The sequence below is a fragment of the Protopterus annectens genome, chromosome 2.part1, assembly GCF_019279795.1.
Source record: "Protopterus annectens isolate FY-2018-M chromosome 2.part1, PAN1.0, whole genome shotgun sequence".
Lineage (NCBI taxonomy): Eukaryota > Metazoa > Chordata > Ceratodontiformes > Protopteridae > Protopterus > Protopterus annectens.
In genome coordinates, this window is record NC_056729.1 from 1,701,877,601 (window position 1) to 1,701,893,444 (window position 15,844).

General features: G+C 38.1%; 1 protein-coding gene across 1 annotated transcript in view; it reads left to right on the forward strand.

Moving 5' to 3' along the window:
- The window catches only part of KIF1B (kinesin family member 1B), a gene marked incomplete in the record, with an annotated part of 2,363,676 nt that overhangs the window by 2,135,007 nt on the left and 212,825 nt on the right, over positions 1–15,844 (forward strand). Inside the window, 1 exon segment of the mRNA XM_044063146.1 lies at positions 8,535–8,656. Coding sequence (XP_043919081.1) covers positions 8,535–8,656 — 122 coding nt within the window.

The following is a 15,844-nucleotide window of genomic DNA, read 5'->3' on the forward strand; positions in this document are numbered from 1 at the left end:
CATTGTTCTTCACTCATTATTCTTATGCACATGGGACACAAACAAGAATTGATAGGATTTATGCCGCTACAGATTTATTAAAGTGAATTATTTTAAAACTATTCCTTGTCCTTTATCTGATCGTAATGCACTAAATATTTTTTTCTAAACATCTTTATTAAATAATTGAGTTTATAACAAAAATATTAACTTTATTTAAATGTTGAAATTTCTGTATTGAATTATGTCTTTTCATTTTTGTAACATTGTGACAAACCAATTGCAAATATCATGTAGCTTATCTGTAAATATTTAATTAGCTGTATATACTATGTCCTTTTGTAACATGTGAAATGTAACTTGCAATTATTGTGTAGCTTTTCTCCCCAGGCCTCTACTGACAACGGACTCTTCTTGGCCCAGCGGACTTCCATGGTCATCAAACTTAAATAAATAAATAAAATAAATAAATTTGCACACATAACAAAGGAATGTTACATTTATAAAAGGAAAAACATACAAAATTATATCACTTTAGTTACAGTTTACATCACAGACTTCATTGAAACACCTATAGTTGTAAACATTGTACATCACTTATAAACCATCCAGTCATTGTCAGTTAAGCATTATACAGCTCATTCAAATCCTGCCTCTTAAACTAAGTTCCTGCTCTGCATATATTGTTCCCAGAATTCCCATTTTGTATGTAGTTTGCTCCTTCCCTTCTCTGAAGATTCCAATTCCAGTTGCTTTATCTCTGTTACTATATTCACTACTTCTAGTGAAGGTGGTCTAAAGACTTTGATTTCTATTTTCTAGTAATTGCTGTTTTGGCAGCCACCATAATTAGACTCACCAAGGCTTTACTATGTCTAGGCAATTCTGATTCTGTAGCATAACTCAAAAAAGTCATTTTCCCAGTCAGTCCAATCTGCTCACCCAGCATCTCCAACAGAGTGGTCTGCAGGGAATCCCACATGTCTTCCAGCTCATCACACTTCCAAAAAATATGTTCCCAGCTACCTCTTTCTTGCCCATCACACCTCCAACATCTGCTATCCATCTCAGGAAATATTATTTGGCGTTTACTTGGAGTATAAACACTTCCAGGCAAAGATCCAAACTCTTCTAGACTTTGTTGCATATTTGGGAGATTTACATGTATCCATCCATTGTCTCTTTGTGAATTGCTTATCCAGTCTCTCTTCCCAATCCTCTCTAAGCTCCTCTGATTGATATAATGCACTAAATATTAATGTATTAATGGATATAAGGAAATTTCATATTACTTATAGAATTCCAGTACATATGATGAAATTAAAAGAATGTAAGTGTTATCTTAAGGAATAAATCGAGAATTGTTATCTTTGAATGTTAATGGTCAAGATAGTAAAGTCATACTATGGGACTCCATAAAATGAATATTAAAGATAGAATAAGAAGATGTGCTAGTAGTAAAATGAAAAAGTGGGGTAAAGAGTTGTTAGAAATACAAGATGCAATACATGAAGCAAGGTTTGAAATTAGTACTGAAGTCATTAAAAATAATGACAAAATATCAAAACAGTTTTTAACATATAAAGTGGAGATAGCTTTAGAAAAAATTAAATTGCACAGTTATGTGATGACTTCAAAAAATCTACATAGATTAGCTAGTCAAAGTAAGATATTAAGCAGAAAGACACAAATCAGTAATATCTGAAATCCTAATAAGCTTACTTCAAATGTAGAGGAAATGCTTAATATTTAAAAAAATCCAAGAGCATCTTAATAAAGATAAAAACAATAATCATGTTGATTACAGAACTGACAAGTATTTCAAGAAAAAATAAACTTAAGGACCAACTGTTATCTCTGTTGAATAAGCCTATTACCTTAATAGAAGTTAAAGAAGCTTTAAAAAAGGGAAAAATGGCAAAGTTCAAGTGTTTAAGTATGGAATTATATTGGCTGTTTCCGTTAAATATTTAGAATTACTGAGTGATATTTTTGGGATAATTCAGAGTGACAAAGTAATTCCTCCCTCATAGACATTTTCTGTAATCTCGCCTATACTTAAAAGGAAAGGATAATAAGTTGAGTTCCTCATTTAGACCCACTTCATTATTAAATGTAGATTATAAAATGTTTACTTCCATCTTCGCTACAAGATTGAGAGGAACGATGGATAAATGAATTGGTAAAAATCAAGCAGTATTTATAGTCAGTAGATTAACATGTGATCATATAAAAAGAAATGAAGAAGAAATTGGCCCTAATTAGCTTAGATAGTGAGAGAGATTTTGATTCTCTTGATTGGAACTACTTGTTTAAAACTTTGGAAATGTCTGTTTTTCCAGAGCAATTTATTGGAATATTAAAAAAAGCTGTATAGAGACTCCAAAGCACATGTTAAAATTAGATCTCACATTTCTCAAAGATTCACTTTAAACAAAGGCACAAAACAAGGGTGCCCCTTGTCCCCTCTACTGTTTTCATTAGTTATCGAACCCTTAGCTAATAGTATAGGAAGCAATGAAAAAAATTGATGGATTCTCAATTAACAAGGCTTGTCAGTCTAAAATACTATTTACAGATGATGTTTTACTAATAATAGGAGATTTAAATTATTTAGTTGAAGGAATAGATGAGGAAATTTAAAAGTTTCAAGAGCTATTCCTGTTGAAATGTATTAATAATAAAACTGAAACTTTAGTGTTTATTAGATAGTAAGTTTAAAGATAAATATAATTAGGAAGAAAAAGAACTAAAATATTTAGGAATAAAAATCTATCAAGATGTGAGTAAGATTATTAATTTTGAAAAAAATCGAAATGTTACTTATTAAAAATGGAATTATTTTTTATTTTACTTTTGAGGATATGGTAGTATTTATTAAAATAATTATATTACCCAAGATTATAGGTATTTTGTATTCAATAGCTTTAATATGTGACAAAAAACTTCTAAAGAAAGTGGGAAAAATGTTAACTTCATTCCTATGGTATCCTAAAAAGCCAAGAATTGCATATAGAAATCATATAAGGTTATGGGAGTATGGTAGTATTAGCTTCCCAGATGTAGCATCTTATTCTATTGCTGCAAATGTTAAATCTGTTATAGTCTGGATAGAGTCAACATAACCCATCAGAGATAATTCAGGTGCAGCTAACATTGGGTAAGACAGCAATTCAGGTCGTAGCCTGTTATAGATCCCCAACCATGTCCCAAGACTCACACTCCACCTTCCTAAGCACCCTGGAGAATATTGGGATCCAACCGAATACTCTCATACTGGGCGACTTCAACTACTCCTTCATTAACTGGGAAAACTACTCATGTACCATTACACTTGCCCAACGTTTTCTGGAATTCATTAATTCCAGTGCCCTGGACCAGCTCGTTCTTACCCCCACTAGAGGTAGCAACATCCTTGATCTGGTCATTACTAACATGGGGGACCTTTGCTCTACACCAGTAGTCAACTCCTCCCTGGTTAGATCCGACCACAAGCTAATCACCTTAGAAATCTACATCCCTCCCGCCCCCCGCAAAGGTAGCCACCATGAAAAACTTTTCCAAAGCTAACTTTTGGCTCCTAAAAACAGAGGTGGCTAAGTTCACGGCACCCATGCAAATGGAGAATAGTTGCATGACCGCTTAATCATACACCAATGCACTGTAGAAACACGTACATAAATGCATGAGTCTTGCCATTCCCAATAGAACCAAGACACTCTCCTCCAAAAAAGGAAGCCAATCTGGTGGTCCCCTGCCATAAACAAACTCTACAACAGAAGGAGGAAACTGATGCAGAATAAGGTGAAGTCCCGTGACTGGAAAAACTCCCTTATCAGCCTCAACAAAAAGTTGAGATCCCTCATCAAATCTTCTAAAGCTAGCTATGAAAACAGAATTGCAGCAGATAGTAAAGATAACCACAAGGCTTTCTATAGTTATGTAAAGAATCTCCACAGCAATACTCAGATTTTCTCTAAGCTACTGCATAATGGCATCTCTTATACCAAGCCAACAGATATTGCCAGTATACTGTCCGACAAATTCAGTGCCAAATTTACCCCTCTCTCCCCCACAAAAGGACCAATCACAATACCAATAGATTGCCAGGCACCGAGTATTACTGCTGCACAGGTTAAAACAGCACTGTCCAAGGCTAAGAATATAGCTTCTATGGGACCTGACAATATCCTTGGCTGTGATCTACATGAACTACAGAGTGAACTGGCATTTCCACCTGTATGCCTTGTTCAGTCACAGCCTCACCTCAGGCTTTGTCCATACCGAATGGTGCACTGCTACAGTCCTCCCTCTCCACAAAGGAGGAGGGACTACAGACCCTGGGAACTATCACCTCATTAGCCTGACGAGTCTGATATGCAAAGCTATGGAACACATCACCATGGTCTTAATAAGACTATAGGGAATCTCCAAACTCTGGATCCCACACAGTTTGGTTTTGTGAAGGGTGGATCACGCCTGCTCAACCTGGTCGACTTCTTTGAGTCAGTCACCAGAACTGTGGTTGAAGGCAAGGTGGTTCATACAGCCTACCTTGATCTGGCCAAGGCATTTGATACCATTCCCCACTCAGGAATCATAGAAAAACTCACTAAGCTAGGCATCAACCCCTATATCACTAGGTGGGTTGCAAACTGGCTCACAGATAGAACCCACATTGTGAAACTAGCTGACTGCAAGTCAGACTGCAGGCCAGTCACAAATGGAGTCCCACAGGGTTCGGGCCTGGGTCCTCTCTTGTTTGGTATCTACTTCTCTGAAGTCCAGGCCAACACAAAGGGACTCTGGCTGACAAAGTTCGCAGAGAATTGCAAGTTGGGAGCCATTATTAACTCCCCAAGTAATGTTGACATCCTACAGAAAGGCCTCACTGAGACCAACGACTTGTGTCAGAACCATGGCCTTAAGCTCAATGCCAAAAAATGTGTCGCCATCCCCTTTGGGAAAAACCCGGTTCCCATGAATTCCCACATTGGTGGTAGTCCACTGAACATGGAAGGCCTTATAAGAGATCTGGAAACATAGATTGACACCAACCTCTCTTTTGACCACCACATTTTCACTGTGGTCAGAAAGTCCTATGTGGCACATCTTATTACTAAGGGTTTTGCATCCAGGATGAAAGAGGTAATTGTCTCCCTCTACTCTTCCATCATTATGCCAGTCATCCGAGTACAATGCCCCATATGGCATGAACCTCACTAGACACCTGCAACAACTGGAGAGGCCGCAAAAGTACCTCACAAAGAGGATCCCAGGATTTAAATACTTTTCCTATATGGACAGACTCAAAAATACTCCAACTATTCTCTGTCTCATATCGCCTACTTAGATGTGAGCTCTGCTTGACTTACAAAGCCATGTCTGACCCAGCTCTGTTAGAAATGCTACATCTAAAGAAATCCCAATTCCTCCGCACCACACGCTCCAGAGACCTCTATCTCATTACCAAAATTAACAGAACCTGCTGGATGGACAGGTTCATAACCCAGAGACTGCTCATGCTATGGAATAGACTTCCCATATATGTCAAGCAGAGCACCTCACTGGCCCTCTTCTAGAGAAATCTTGATGAGTGGATGGGAAATAGAAAATTCACCCTGGGGATCACTCCAGTAGCTCTACTCGACAGAGGCACTGGGGACTAAGGTCGGGTGGCATGATGCCAGGGTAATCCTGTGGGCTAGGCTTCTAAAGGCTCCAGTGCCATTAGCCTAGTACACACCTATGAACCTATGAAAACCAGGAGCAGATTATACTAAATTCTTGTAAGTTTATCAACTGTGATAAATTAGAAGTATGTAACAATCATTTCATCTGGTTAATAATATTTACCTTAGAAGGAAATGAATTTCAATCTTTAGACTCTGCATATATGAAATCAATTAAAACAGTTGAGAAATGTGTTTTTAAATCTCCATTAATATAAAAATGGAAATTGTGCTTTCCCATTGCACACACCTCTAGATTTAAGGAAACTCAGAACAATGTTAAAATGAATGTATTAAAAAGGAATGGATTAGTATTGTAGTCTGATAGCTTTGAAAAAGGAAAAGCTAAGTCGACAGAGTGTTTAATGAAAGATTATAAGTTGGATGACTGTTAACCAGTAAATATTATCCATCAGCAAGAATTTAATTTGTAGATAATATGAATGAAGAGGAAAGGAACCTTACTCCCCCATTATATGAGTATATGAATGCTAGCATTGAAGGTAAATTAACCTGCAAACGAAGTGTATCCGAGTTGTGAAAGTTAATTATAAATAATAATTTTGATGAAACATTCTAAACCTTTTTAGATAGTAGTGGATTGAGTGACACAATAGCTGGTAAGAATAAAACTTTTTTTTACCTAAATCAGTTAGTCAAACTACTTCAGGTTTATACTGGAATGTTTTTATGTGGCAGTGTATTCAAAGAATGTTTGTTACTCTGTGACTTCTTCACTTCGTATTATGATGTACCTTATAAACCTGCATTATTTGAATCTTGATTAGTCCATGGTCAGGATGCATGCCTCTGAATTTCTGCACAATGTCACCTTATGGAAGGCGTGTCACTGGTTGAACATTGACTAGTTTAAAGTTCCTAAACTTTTTTTTTCAGTTCTTCTCAAGTTTGGGTATTTTCCCTTGGGCTTAATTTTGTGATTTGCAAGCTTTCCATCCTCTCTCTGTGTTCTCTGGTTCAATGACTTTGAAGTTAATTTCTTTCCTTGGAAGATGCTTTTCTGGTGGTCATCACTGTTACATGATCTTGGAGATTCAAGTCCTTTTTATAGGGAATACATCTGTCTTTCACAGTGTTCCAATGCTTATTGGGATGAAGACATTCTCTTGAAGTGGAATTGGAGTTGTCCCAGAATTAGTACATTCATCTTTATCTCTTTCTGGAGGCAGAAGCCAATGGAAAAGGGACCATTCACATCCTGGGCAACACCAGTAGATTAACATTTACCAGAAGAGTACACAAATTCAAGACGATGGACTAGTTAATCTTCTTTCCTCTTTGGAGTGCGGGGCTTAACCTGACTAAGCGGTTGCAGACTTCATTGTGTTTTATGATCAGTCAGCAAAACACACACAAGAAAATGCAGTTTCAAAGACCACACCACCAGGAATTTGGATGTTTCCAGTGTTTGCTTAGTATGCAACTTGTTTGTTGATTCACATCCTTACACTTACACTAGGAATCCATTTTCTTTAGCAGTTCACTGTTTTATAGAATTTAGCTTTCTAAACTATCACCTTTTGCTTTGGCCTCCCTGGTGCTGCTTGAAATTCTTCGCAACAGTTAACCCACTGAAGAAGTCTCATGATGTATGATGTGTATGTTCTCATCATATCAGTTGGTTTGTGAGGGGAGTACTCTGCAGTGGGTGCTTATTACCTTCTTGCAAAGTTTTTGTGCTTGAGCAGTCCTTCCATGTAGCAGCTGTGGTTAAAAATTGGACATGTGTGTGTGTGTTTGTGTGTGTGTGTGTTTGTGTGTGTGTGTGTGTGTTTGTGTGTGTGTGTGTGTGTGTGTGTGTGTGTGTGTGTGTGTGTGTGTGTGTGTGTGTGTGTGTATATATATATATATATATATATATATATATATATATATATATATATATAAACTTCCTTATATTAATGAAGCTTTGACAAGGACAAAACCACTCATCTTTTGTTTTAACTTAGTAAACCATGGTTTAAACAAACAAAACCATCTTCAGATCTGTTGCATTATTTTAAATAAGAATGCAAAGTGATCTTTGACACAGATCTTGCACAAGAAGTTTTGACAACAATCTATGCTAATAATTCGTATGCAGACATTGAGTAATTGTGCATGTACAGTTATCTTTCTTTTTTGTATTTTTTTTCTCCCTTAAGGAAAGTGTTCACTACCTTTAAGGCTAGAAAGCTACATATCCACTGTACTATGTTATGTTTACTAATAATACCCATTTCCTAGCCAGTTAGACCCACTGGAAATTCACAAACCATTTTCAAGGGCAACTGGGAGCAATGTGCAGTCACACAGTAGGCAAATGAGGACTGAGGGAATTGATCCTTGTACCACAGCAACTGTAGGTCATTGAGCAAATCAAACCCAAGACTACAGGATGAATCTGATTGGTAGCTCATAAAAAGATTGTCTGCACTAAACTGCAGATTACCAACTTTTAGGTGATGCGGATACATCTTCTGCTGTTTAAGCCAATAGTTTCATTGTGTGGTATTTATGTGGAGCAAATAGCATTTAGGAAATAGTGAGCAACAACTTTGTTTTGAATGAGCAACCTGTCACTGAAGGTGAACTAAGAAATGTAAAAGTACAGAAAACAGACAGTGCAGAGATGAGTCAGATATTGGCTAAATGATCTAACATAGCTTGTGGTGTATCAAAAATGGGGAATAAAAACTAATAAGTGAAAGTGGATATGGGGGTCATTAAAACACAGAGGTTCAAACTATGTTGTTTTTGATAAACAACAGAAATTGCCAGGCGATGACTGATTACTTCCTGTGCTATGTGCTTGTTTTACAGTTATCTGATATTTCTCCTATTGGCCGGGATGCATCAGTGTCTAGTTTCAGCAGTGCCACCCTTACACCTTCATCGACTTGTCCATCATTAGCAGACTCCAGATGTAGCTCTGTTGACCAGAAGTGAGTATTTATTAATCATTTCATACAATTCAGGGAACTAAATAGGTGCTGAACTTTTGTCTATGCTTTTTCATTTTGGTGTCTTGCTGTTGGATTCATTGTCTTGTTAAGATGCAAAAATCATTTTTCTAGTAATGACAAAATGAGATGTAGTCATAACATACTGTGAAAAAGCGGTTTTAAAATAATGCTGTTAGAACAGTGGAGCCTCACCACTTTGAGGCTACCTATGTGCTTTTGGCAGATTACTTCCGAAGAGTATGCCATACAATTTTAAACTCTTTATGACCTTAAGTTGTGAGAAGCATGTTAAAGTGTTCTTATTAAAATAATGTGCTAAATGTTTTTGTTTTTACATAGAATATGGATTTGCACGGCAGATGATGCAAATCTGTTTTCTGAATGCACTTGGACCATGGGCATACCATAACCAACCCCTGTTATACCAGTAGTCCATATACAGTATCTATACTATCATATTCTAGCTTTGCACAAGCACGTCATGTCAGTCTGCTAAAAAAAGCTAGCATCATAGTTTTGGCTGTCAAGGTCATGGCATTTTGTCTTGTAAGAAACTTGACTGCTGTAACCCCATCCTAATATTCACATGCATTAAAATATATATTTATTTATGTATGCATCTATCTATATATTTGTATGTATGTGTATATATGTATGTGTATGTATATATATATATATATATATATATATATATATATATATATATATATATATATATATATATATATGTGTGTGTTTGTGTGTGTGTGTATATATATATATATATATATATATATATATAACACACACACACACACACACACACACACAGACACACACACTCTCTCACATGTATAGGAAAAATTAATATGGTAAAACCTGTTTAATCAAACCAAACTGGTCAGCTATGCAGATGGTTGACAGGTTTATGCAATTGCACAATTCTCAGGGATGAAACAGTGTGTAAAGGATTACTCCAGATAAAATTACTTAACCTAGCAAATCTAGGAGACTCATCCATATATGTGTTTAACTGAGTAAACTACTGGAAACTTCAACAAGGTGTCTATTCCTCCCACACGGAGGGTATCAGAGAAAGAGCGAGAGTCTCCTAGATCTGCTAGCTTAAGTGATTTTATCTGGACTAATCTTTTATACTGTTTTTCTTATTAGTCCTATAACTGTCTGGGTCACAGGTGAGATACCAGACTTCATTGGGGCCCTCTGGATTACCTCTGTTTTCAATTCTCAGGGTTGGGGAATATGCCCTTTTGCCAATATTGTGTAATACTGGAGTTAGTACGTATAATTATCTGGGAATGTGAGGGCAGGGGCAGGGCTTGGCTCCTGTAAAAAAACAGTGTTCTTTGGTTGTTTTATTAATTTTATTTTTGCATGTGCAGAGGTCAGTATCCAGTCCATGCATACTATGCTATTGACATTTGCATTTTCAACATTTTCTGCACTGTATATATGTGTGTTTATGTGAATATGTGTGTGTCTGTTGAAAATCATTGATAGACCCAAATGTTGACATCCTTAATATTAACCAGAGCACGAAGAAAATTCAAATGTCAACAGCGCAGTATGCATGTGCCAGGCACTGACCTTAATGCAAGCAAAAAATTTTAATTAATACATCAGTCAAAAACATTACTTTTTTTAGGGGTGCAATCCTGCCAGTACCCCCCCACACACACTCACACACACACACACACACACACACACACACACGCACACAACTGTATCTATATCTATCTATTCCTATATATATATATATATATATATATATATATATATGATTCTTTTGAGAGCAACTAGAAGCTTATTCTGTAATCTTGGAAGGCATTAAGCAATGAATATTATTGATATCATTATGTCACCCGATGGATAGCCAAATGGCTCACAGATAGGACACTTGAAGTTAGAGTGGTGGAAGCCTCCTCCACCAAGAGACCTGTTACTAGAGGTATCCCACACGGCTCATTACTTGTACCTCATCCGTTCAGAATATGCATCTCTGAAGTCAAGGCAAATGTAGTGGGCCATTGGCTCACCAAATTTGCTGATGACTGCAAGCTAGATGCAGTCATGGAATCCCCAAAAGATGTAGATATCCTCTAGGAGCATGGGTGCCGGAACCATAGAGCAAGAGGGGAGGAGAGCCCCCCCCCCCAATTTGGCAGATCATCCAACCACCCAACTTATTACTTCTGACCTTGGGTACAGGTAAAAAGAGCCTAAAGTCCCTAGCCACCAGCACTTGTGAATTTATGCCTCACATTTTTGTTCTGTTCCTCTGGTTTTCAGGAGTGGTAAAACAAAACCTTTTATTCTAGCAATTTTCTAAGGTTATAAAATCAGTATTTGAAATGTGTCCCTGTTTTGGGGCTGTGTTCCCCCATTATTGGCTTTGTTCTGTATTTTTGTGCTAAGAAGTTGAGAGCTATGGTGAGAAGTGAGAACTGAATTCACTAAATGATATGATAGCTATTTAAGTTTGTCTTCCTGTCTTTCAAGAAACTGCTGGTTTAGCTTAGTGGTTTGTTGCTCTGACTGTAGTGCATAGGGTTGTGGGTTCAAGACTTGGCAGTGAAATGCATGGTCATAACACAACATTTTATGCAAACAACTTTGCAAAATTATACAAGCAATGTTTAAAATGTGTCCCTGGTTTTTGGCCTTTTGCCCCCCCCCCCAATTGAAAATAAGTTAAAGAAGCTGTGCAACATGCCTATGGCTTGCACTACTGTGGTTCTGTATTTATATATTGTATGTAGAAGTAGACTGTTATCATGGAAATGTTCTGAATAGGGCAGTTTTGTCATTATTGGTGCCTGCATTTTTGCTTCATTGCCTACTGGAAAAATGTTCAAACAATAAATTTAAAATGCAATTGTGTGTGAAAGTAGACTGTTATCATGGAAATGTTCTGAATAGGGCAGTTTTGTCATTATTGGTTAATGCATTTTTGTTTCATTGCGTACTGAAAAAATGTTAAGACAATAAATTTAAAATGCACTCTAACTTAAGTCTAACAAGTGAGTGTGCTGTATTATACAAGGAATATAATTTAATACAATCAGGAAGGTGAGTCAAGGAATGCATACATGTATGCATGGCCCTAAAATGTGTTTGAAAACAGCCGAGAGGAAAGTGTGAAAGGCTCAAAATCATGGGCAAATTTTAAGCTTTACTCTTGTTACCAAAGCAATGGATGAAGGTAAAACAGTTCACACCACACCACATTACCTTGACCTGGTCAAGCCTTTTGACACAATCCCCTACTCAGGTGTAGTACAAAAGATGAATAATTGGCTCACAGGATGCAGGAGATCAAAACAAGGAAAGAGACCAGTCACCAGTGGAGTCCCCCAGGGTTCAGTGCTGAGACTTTTTCTGTTTGGCATATACATCTCAAAAATAAAAGGAAATACCAAAGAGTTTTGGCCAGCTAAGTTTGAGATGACTGCAAGCTAGAAGTTATTGAATCCCCAAATGACTTAACCATCATGCAGGAAGGTTTGTCCCAAATAATAATTGGTGTCCAAATCATGACAATGGCCTCTCAGAACTGATCCAGTTGTTTGGCATTTGGGAACTTGTATGTACAGTGACCTAACTTTTGACCAATATGTGCTCAGAGCCATAAGAAAGCCCTTCTATATTGCACAGCTTATAAATAAATTGATTGTGACTAGATCTAGAGATGCTGTTGTCTCCCTTTACAAAGCTCTCATTATGTCAGTCATTTTATATAATGCCCACTTTGGCATGTATCTGTCCAGCCCCTTGCAACAATTGGAATATCTTCAGAGATACCTTACTAAAAGGATACAAGTCCTAAACAATAGGTCTTGCATGGACCACCTCAGAGATTTATTGTTATACTCAGTATCCTACAGAGTGCTTAGAGGTGGCATGTCTGGCATACAAAGCATCCTCCGACATAATACAGATGGACCTACTGAACATCAGCAGGTCAAATGGCATCAACAATACTCAGTCCATGTATCTAAACTGAATGTTGTGGAGAGATAGATATATATCACAGAGGATACCACTGTTCCGGAACAGACTGTCCATAAAAATAAAGCAAAGCTCATCCATCCATGTTCAAATGCAACTTGGATCTAAGGATGGGTAATAGAAAATGTACTCCAGGATTTCCCCTCATGCCACTAATGGATAGAGGCAGTTCCTAAATGCTGCATCCCTTACATGGCCCCCTCAAATTATCTGTGGTATGATTACATTTGTTCTCACTAGGGCTAATATACAATTATCAGCCATGGGGATAGCTAAGATCAATCAGAAAATGTTAATTCAAGCACCAAAAGGGAATTGGCTAAGCTTAAAATGTCCTCCAAGTGAACCTATGTTGTGGTAGCAAATAGTTACAAAACAATTACCCTTTTTAGTTCACTACGTGCCCCTGTCACCATCTGCCCCCCACCAGTCTTTAACAGCTTCCAGCGCCTGTGTCCAGGAGGGTCTGACACAGACAAATAACTGGTGCCAGAGCCGTGGCCTAAAACTCAGTGCAAAAAATGCATAATTATACACTTTGGAAAGATGACCACCTTTGCAAATTGCAGCATTGAGAACACTCCCCTAAAAAAAGACCCAGAAGTAATCGACTTGGAACCTCAGGTTGACAGTACCTGAACTTTAATCACCATGTATCCATGGTGGTGAGAAAATCCTTCCGTATGGCACTACTTATAAGTAAGGGCATAGCATCCTGATCTAAGGAGGTCATAGTGCCACTATACTCAGCCCTCTTTAGACCAATAATCGAGTGCAGTGTGCCCTTCAGCATGTACCAGACCAGGCACTTGCAACAGCTGGAGCGGCTGTGGAGGTTCTTCAGTAAAAGAATATAAGGTGTAAAAATAATATGTTGTAAATGGCATGTCCTGTGAAGAGTGCCTCAAACTTTGTCCCAGTACTTGGCCTCCTACAGACTACTGAGGGGCAATATATGCCCAACCTGTAAGGCATTCTCCTGTCCAGCTCTTATGGTACTGCTACACATTTGCAAAACCAACAGCACTAAAATTACCCAATCTAAGGATCAATACCTTGGCTGTTACCTAAACAAAAGATGGAGGGACAGGTATGTGTCTCAGGTATTACCTCTAGAAGAGACTCCACATTCATGTAAAGCAGTACTCTTCCATAAACCTATTCAAACACAGTTTGGATCAGTAGATTTAAAATTGCAAATTCACACATGGTTTGTCATCTGTGTTCATTATGGACAGGGGCAGCTTGTAGATGTCTTAAGAAAGAGGTATCTACCAACGCTATTTAGACTGTGTGTATTGATATTTGGGAAAATTGGGGCATGATTGGCTAGGTTTAAAAAGGCTCTAGATCCATTAACCTAGTAACCCCCTTTGATCCTATATTTATTTTTGTATTAAGTTCCTTGGTCTATTGTTAGTTCCCTTAGTAGACTTAAAAATAGAAGTAGATCAGGTATATTACCTTACAGTCAAGGAACAGGTCACCTGTAAGCAACCTATAAGCTACAGAATATAATGATAGATTTTGTAGGAAATAGATATCATTGGCAGCATTTGTGGCTTCTTAACACAGGCCTTAGGACTGCTTGGTAGCTAGAACTTCCGTGGGCTTTTTCCTGTTGTCAGATTCCAGTGATCCCCTTGTGTTTCCATTTCTTTATTGCTCCTCTTCTATGTGAATATGAGAATCAGTACTTGGCTCATAGCTCTCAATCTTCATTGCTATATTTTCAGTGTTGCTAAATTATTTCTTTGCTGCTTACTAGGTAACTGATATTTCCTTATGATTCTTTTCCTTGATATTGGATTGTATGGTCACTTTTTTCATGTTTTCTGAGCATCAGCCCTCAGGCCACAGTTTGGCCCATTTCCCTGCTTCAAAATGCCACAGCCCCACTTTCTTAAGTGGGTCCATATAGCATCTAGTGATAATCATTCCAGGTATGTGATTTGCCTCAGCAAGGCTAACATTGTGGCTACAAATCTGATCTGTCATGAGTTTAATAGAGCCACCCCATACTGCTAAAAAAATAAACTTGTAGCTCACTTAATGAGACAAGTCATTACCACTCAACCACGGCAAGAGTTCTCATGTAAGATGTCTCCTGCTACTGCAACTATTAGGAATTTAAATTTGCCTACAGTTGCCACCCCCCAAACATTCCACTGTCATTTTTCCTCAAGCTGAGAAAACTCTCCCCTGCTGATGCAAAACACTATGAAGCTCAACTATTTTGCTCGAGTCTCCCAGCATCAGACTGTCTTCCAGTGCCAGGCTGTTGATATTAAGACAGTGCTTTGACACTCAGACTTCCAGCATGTCTCCAGAGAGACGCATGGCAGATAGTGAAGAAGCCTTTTTGCTGAGGTACATTTGCAGTCCTGCATATTTATTTAAAAGAATTGACGTGGGCTGTGCGGAAAGTGAGACAGGAGGAAATGGCAGCCATGTTGCCCAGCACAAAGATAGAAATGTGCAGGGATTACATGTCCTTTCCCATTTATCTTCATGGTGACTGGTGCACTTGGTCATGTTCTCCCCAGTGTTGTTACCTTCCCAATTGATGGGCTAGGCAGCAGCAGCAGCTACCAGAATTCCCTTGGTGTCATTGCCCAACCTTAGTCAGTAAGCACTAATGCCAAGTGTTCTGAAATGCTCAGCATTAATGATTCAGCTGATAATTCATACACCAGGCTTTATGTCAATAGAGTATGCCCAAGGTCACTACCCAGCAAAGGACACAACCATTTTTATGGCACTTGTTCCTGCTATGTACCCTTCTGTGTTTGTTATAACTTCTGTGGTGATGGTGGGCCCCCATGATGATGACTTACCCTCTCTAAACTCGAGTCTGGCCAGCAACTTGGCCTGATGCTACAGCCAGTACAAGTACACCTCCAGTATATGATGGTGGAGTTGCAAGAGACAACTGCAATGATATAGACCGTGTACATGTTTCCTGAGGACAAACAGAGGAACCACAGCATAGCTTCCACACTTCCCTTGGACATCTTCTCCTGGTACAAACCATCCCCCAAAACACTGTGTAAAGCACTGGCAAAAAGTAAACCTGCAGAACTTCTAGGACACATTCTGACTTCTGATTGGAAAGACGAGGAGGCCTCAGTATTGGACTTTCAAAATGGCTGCACACTG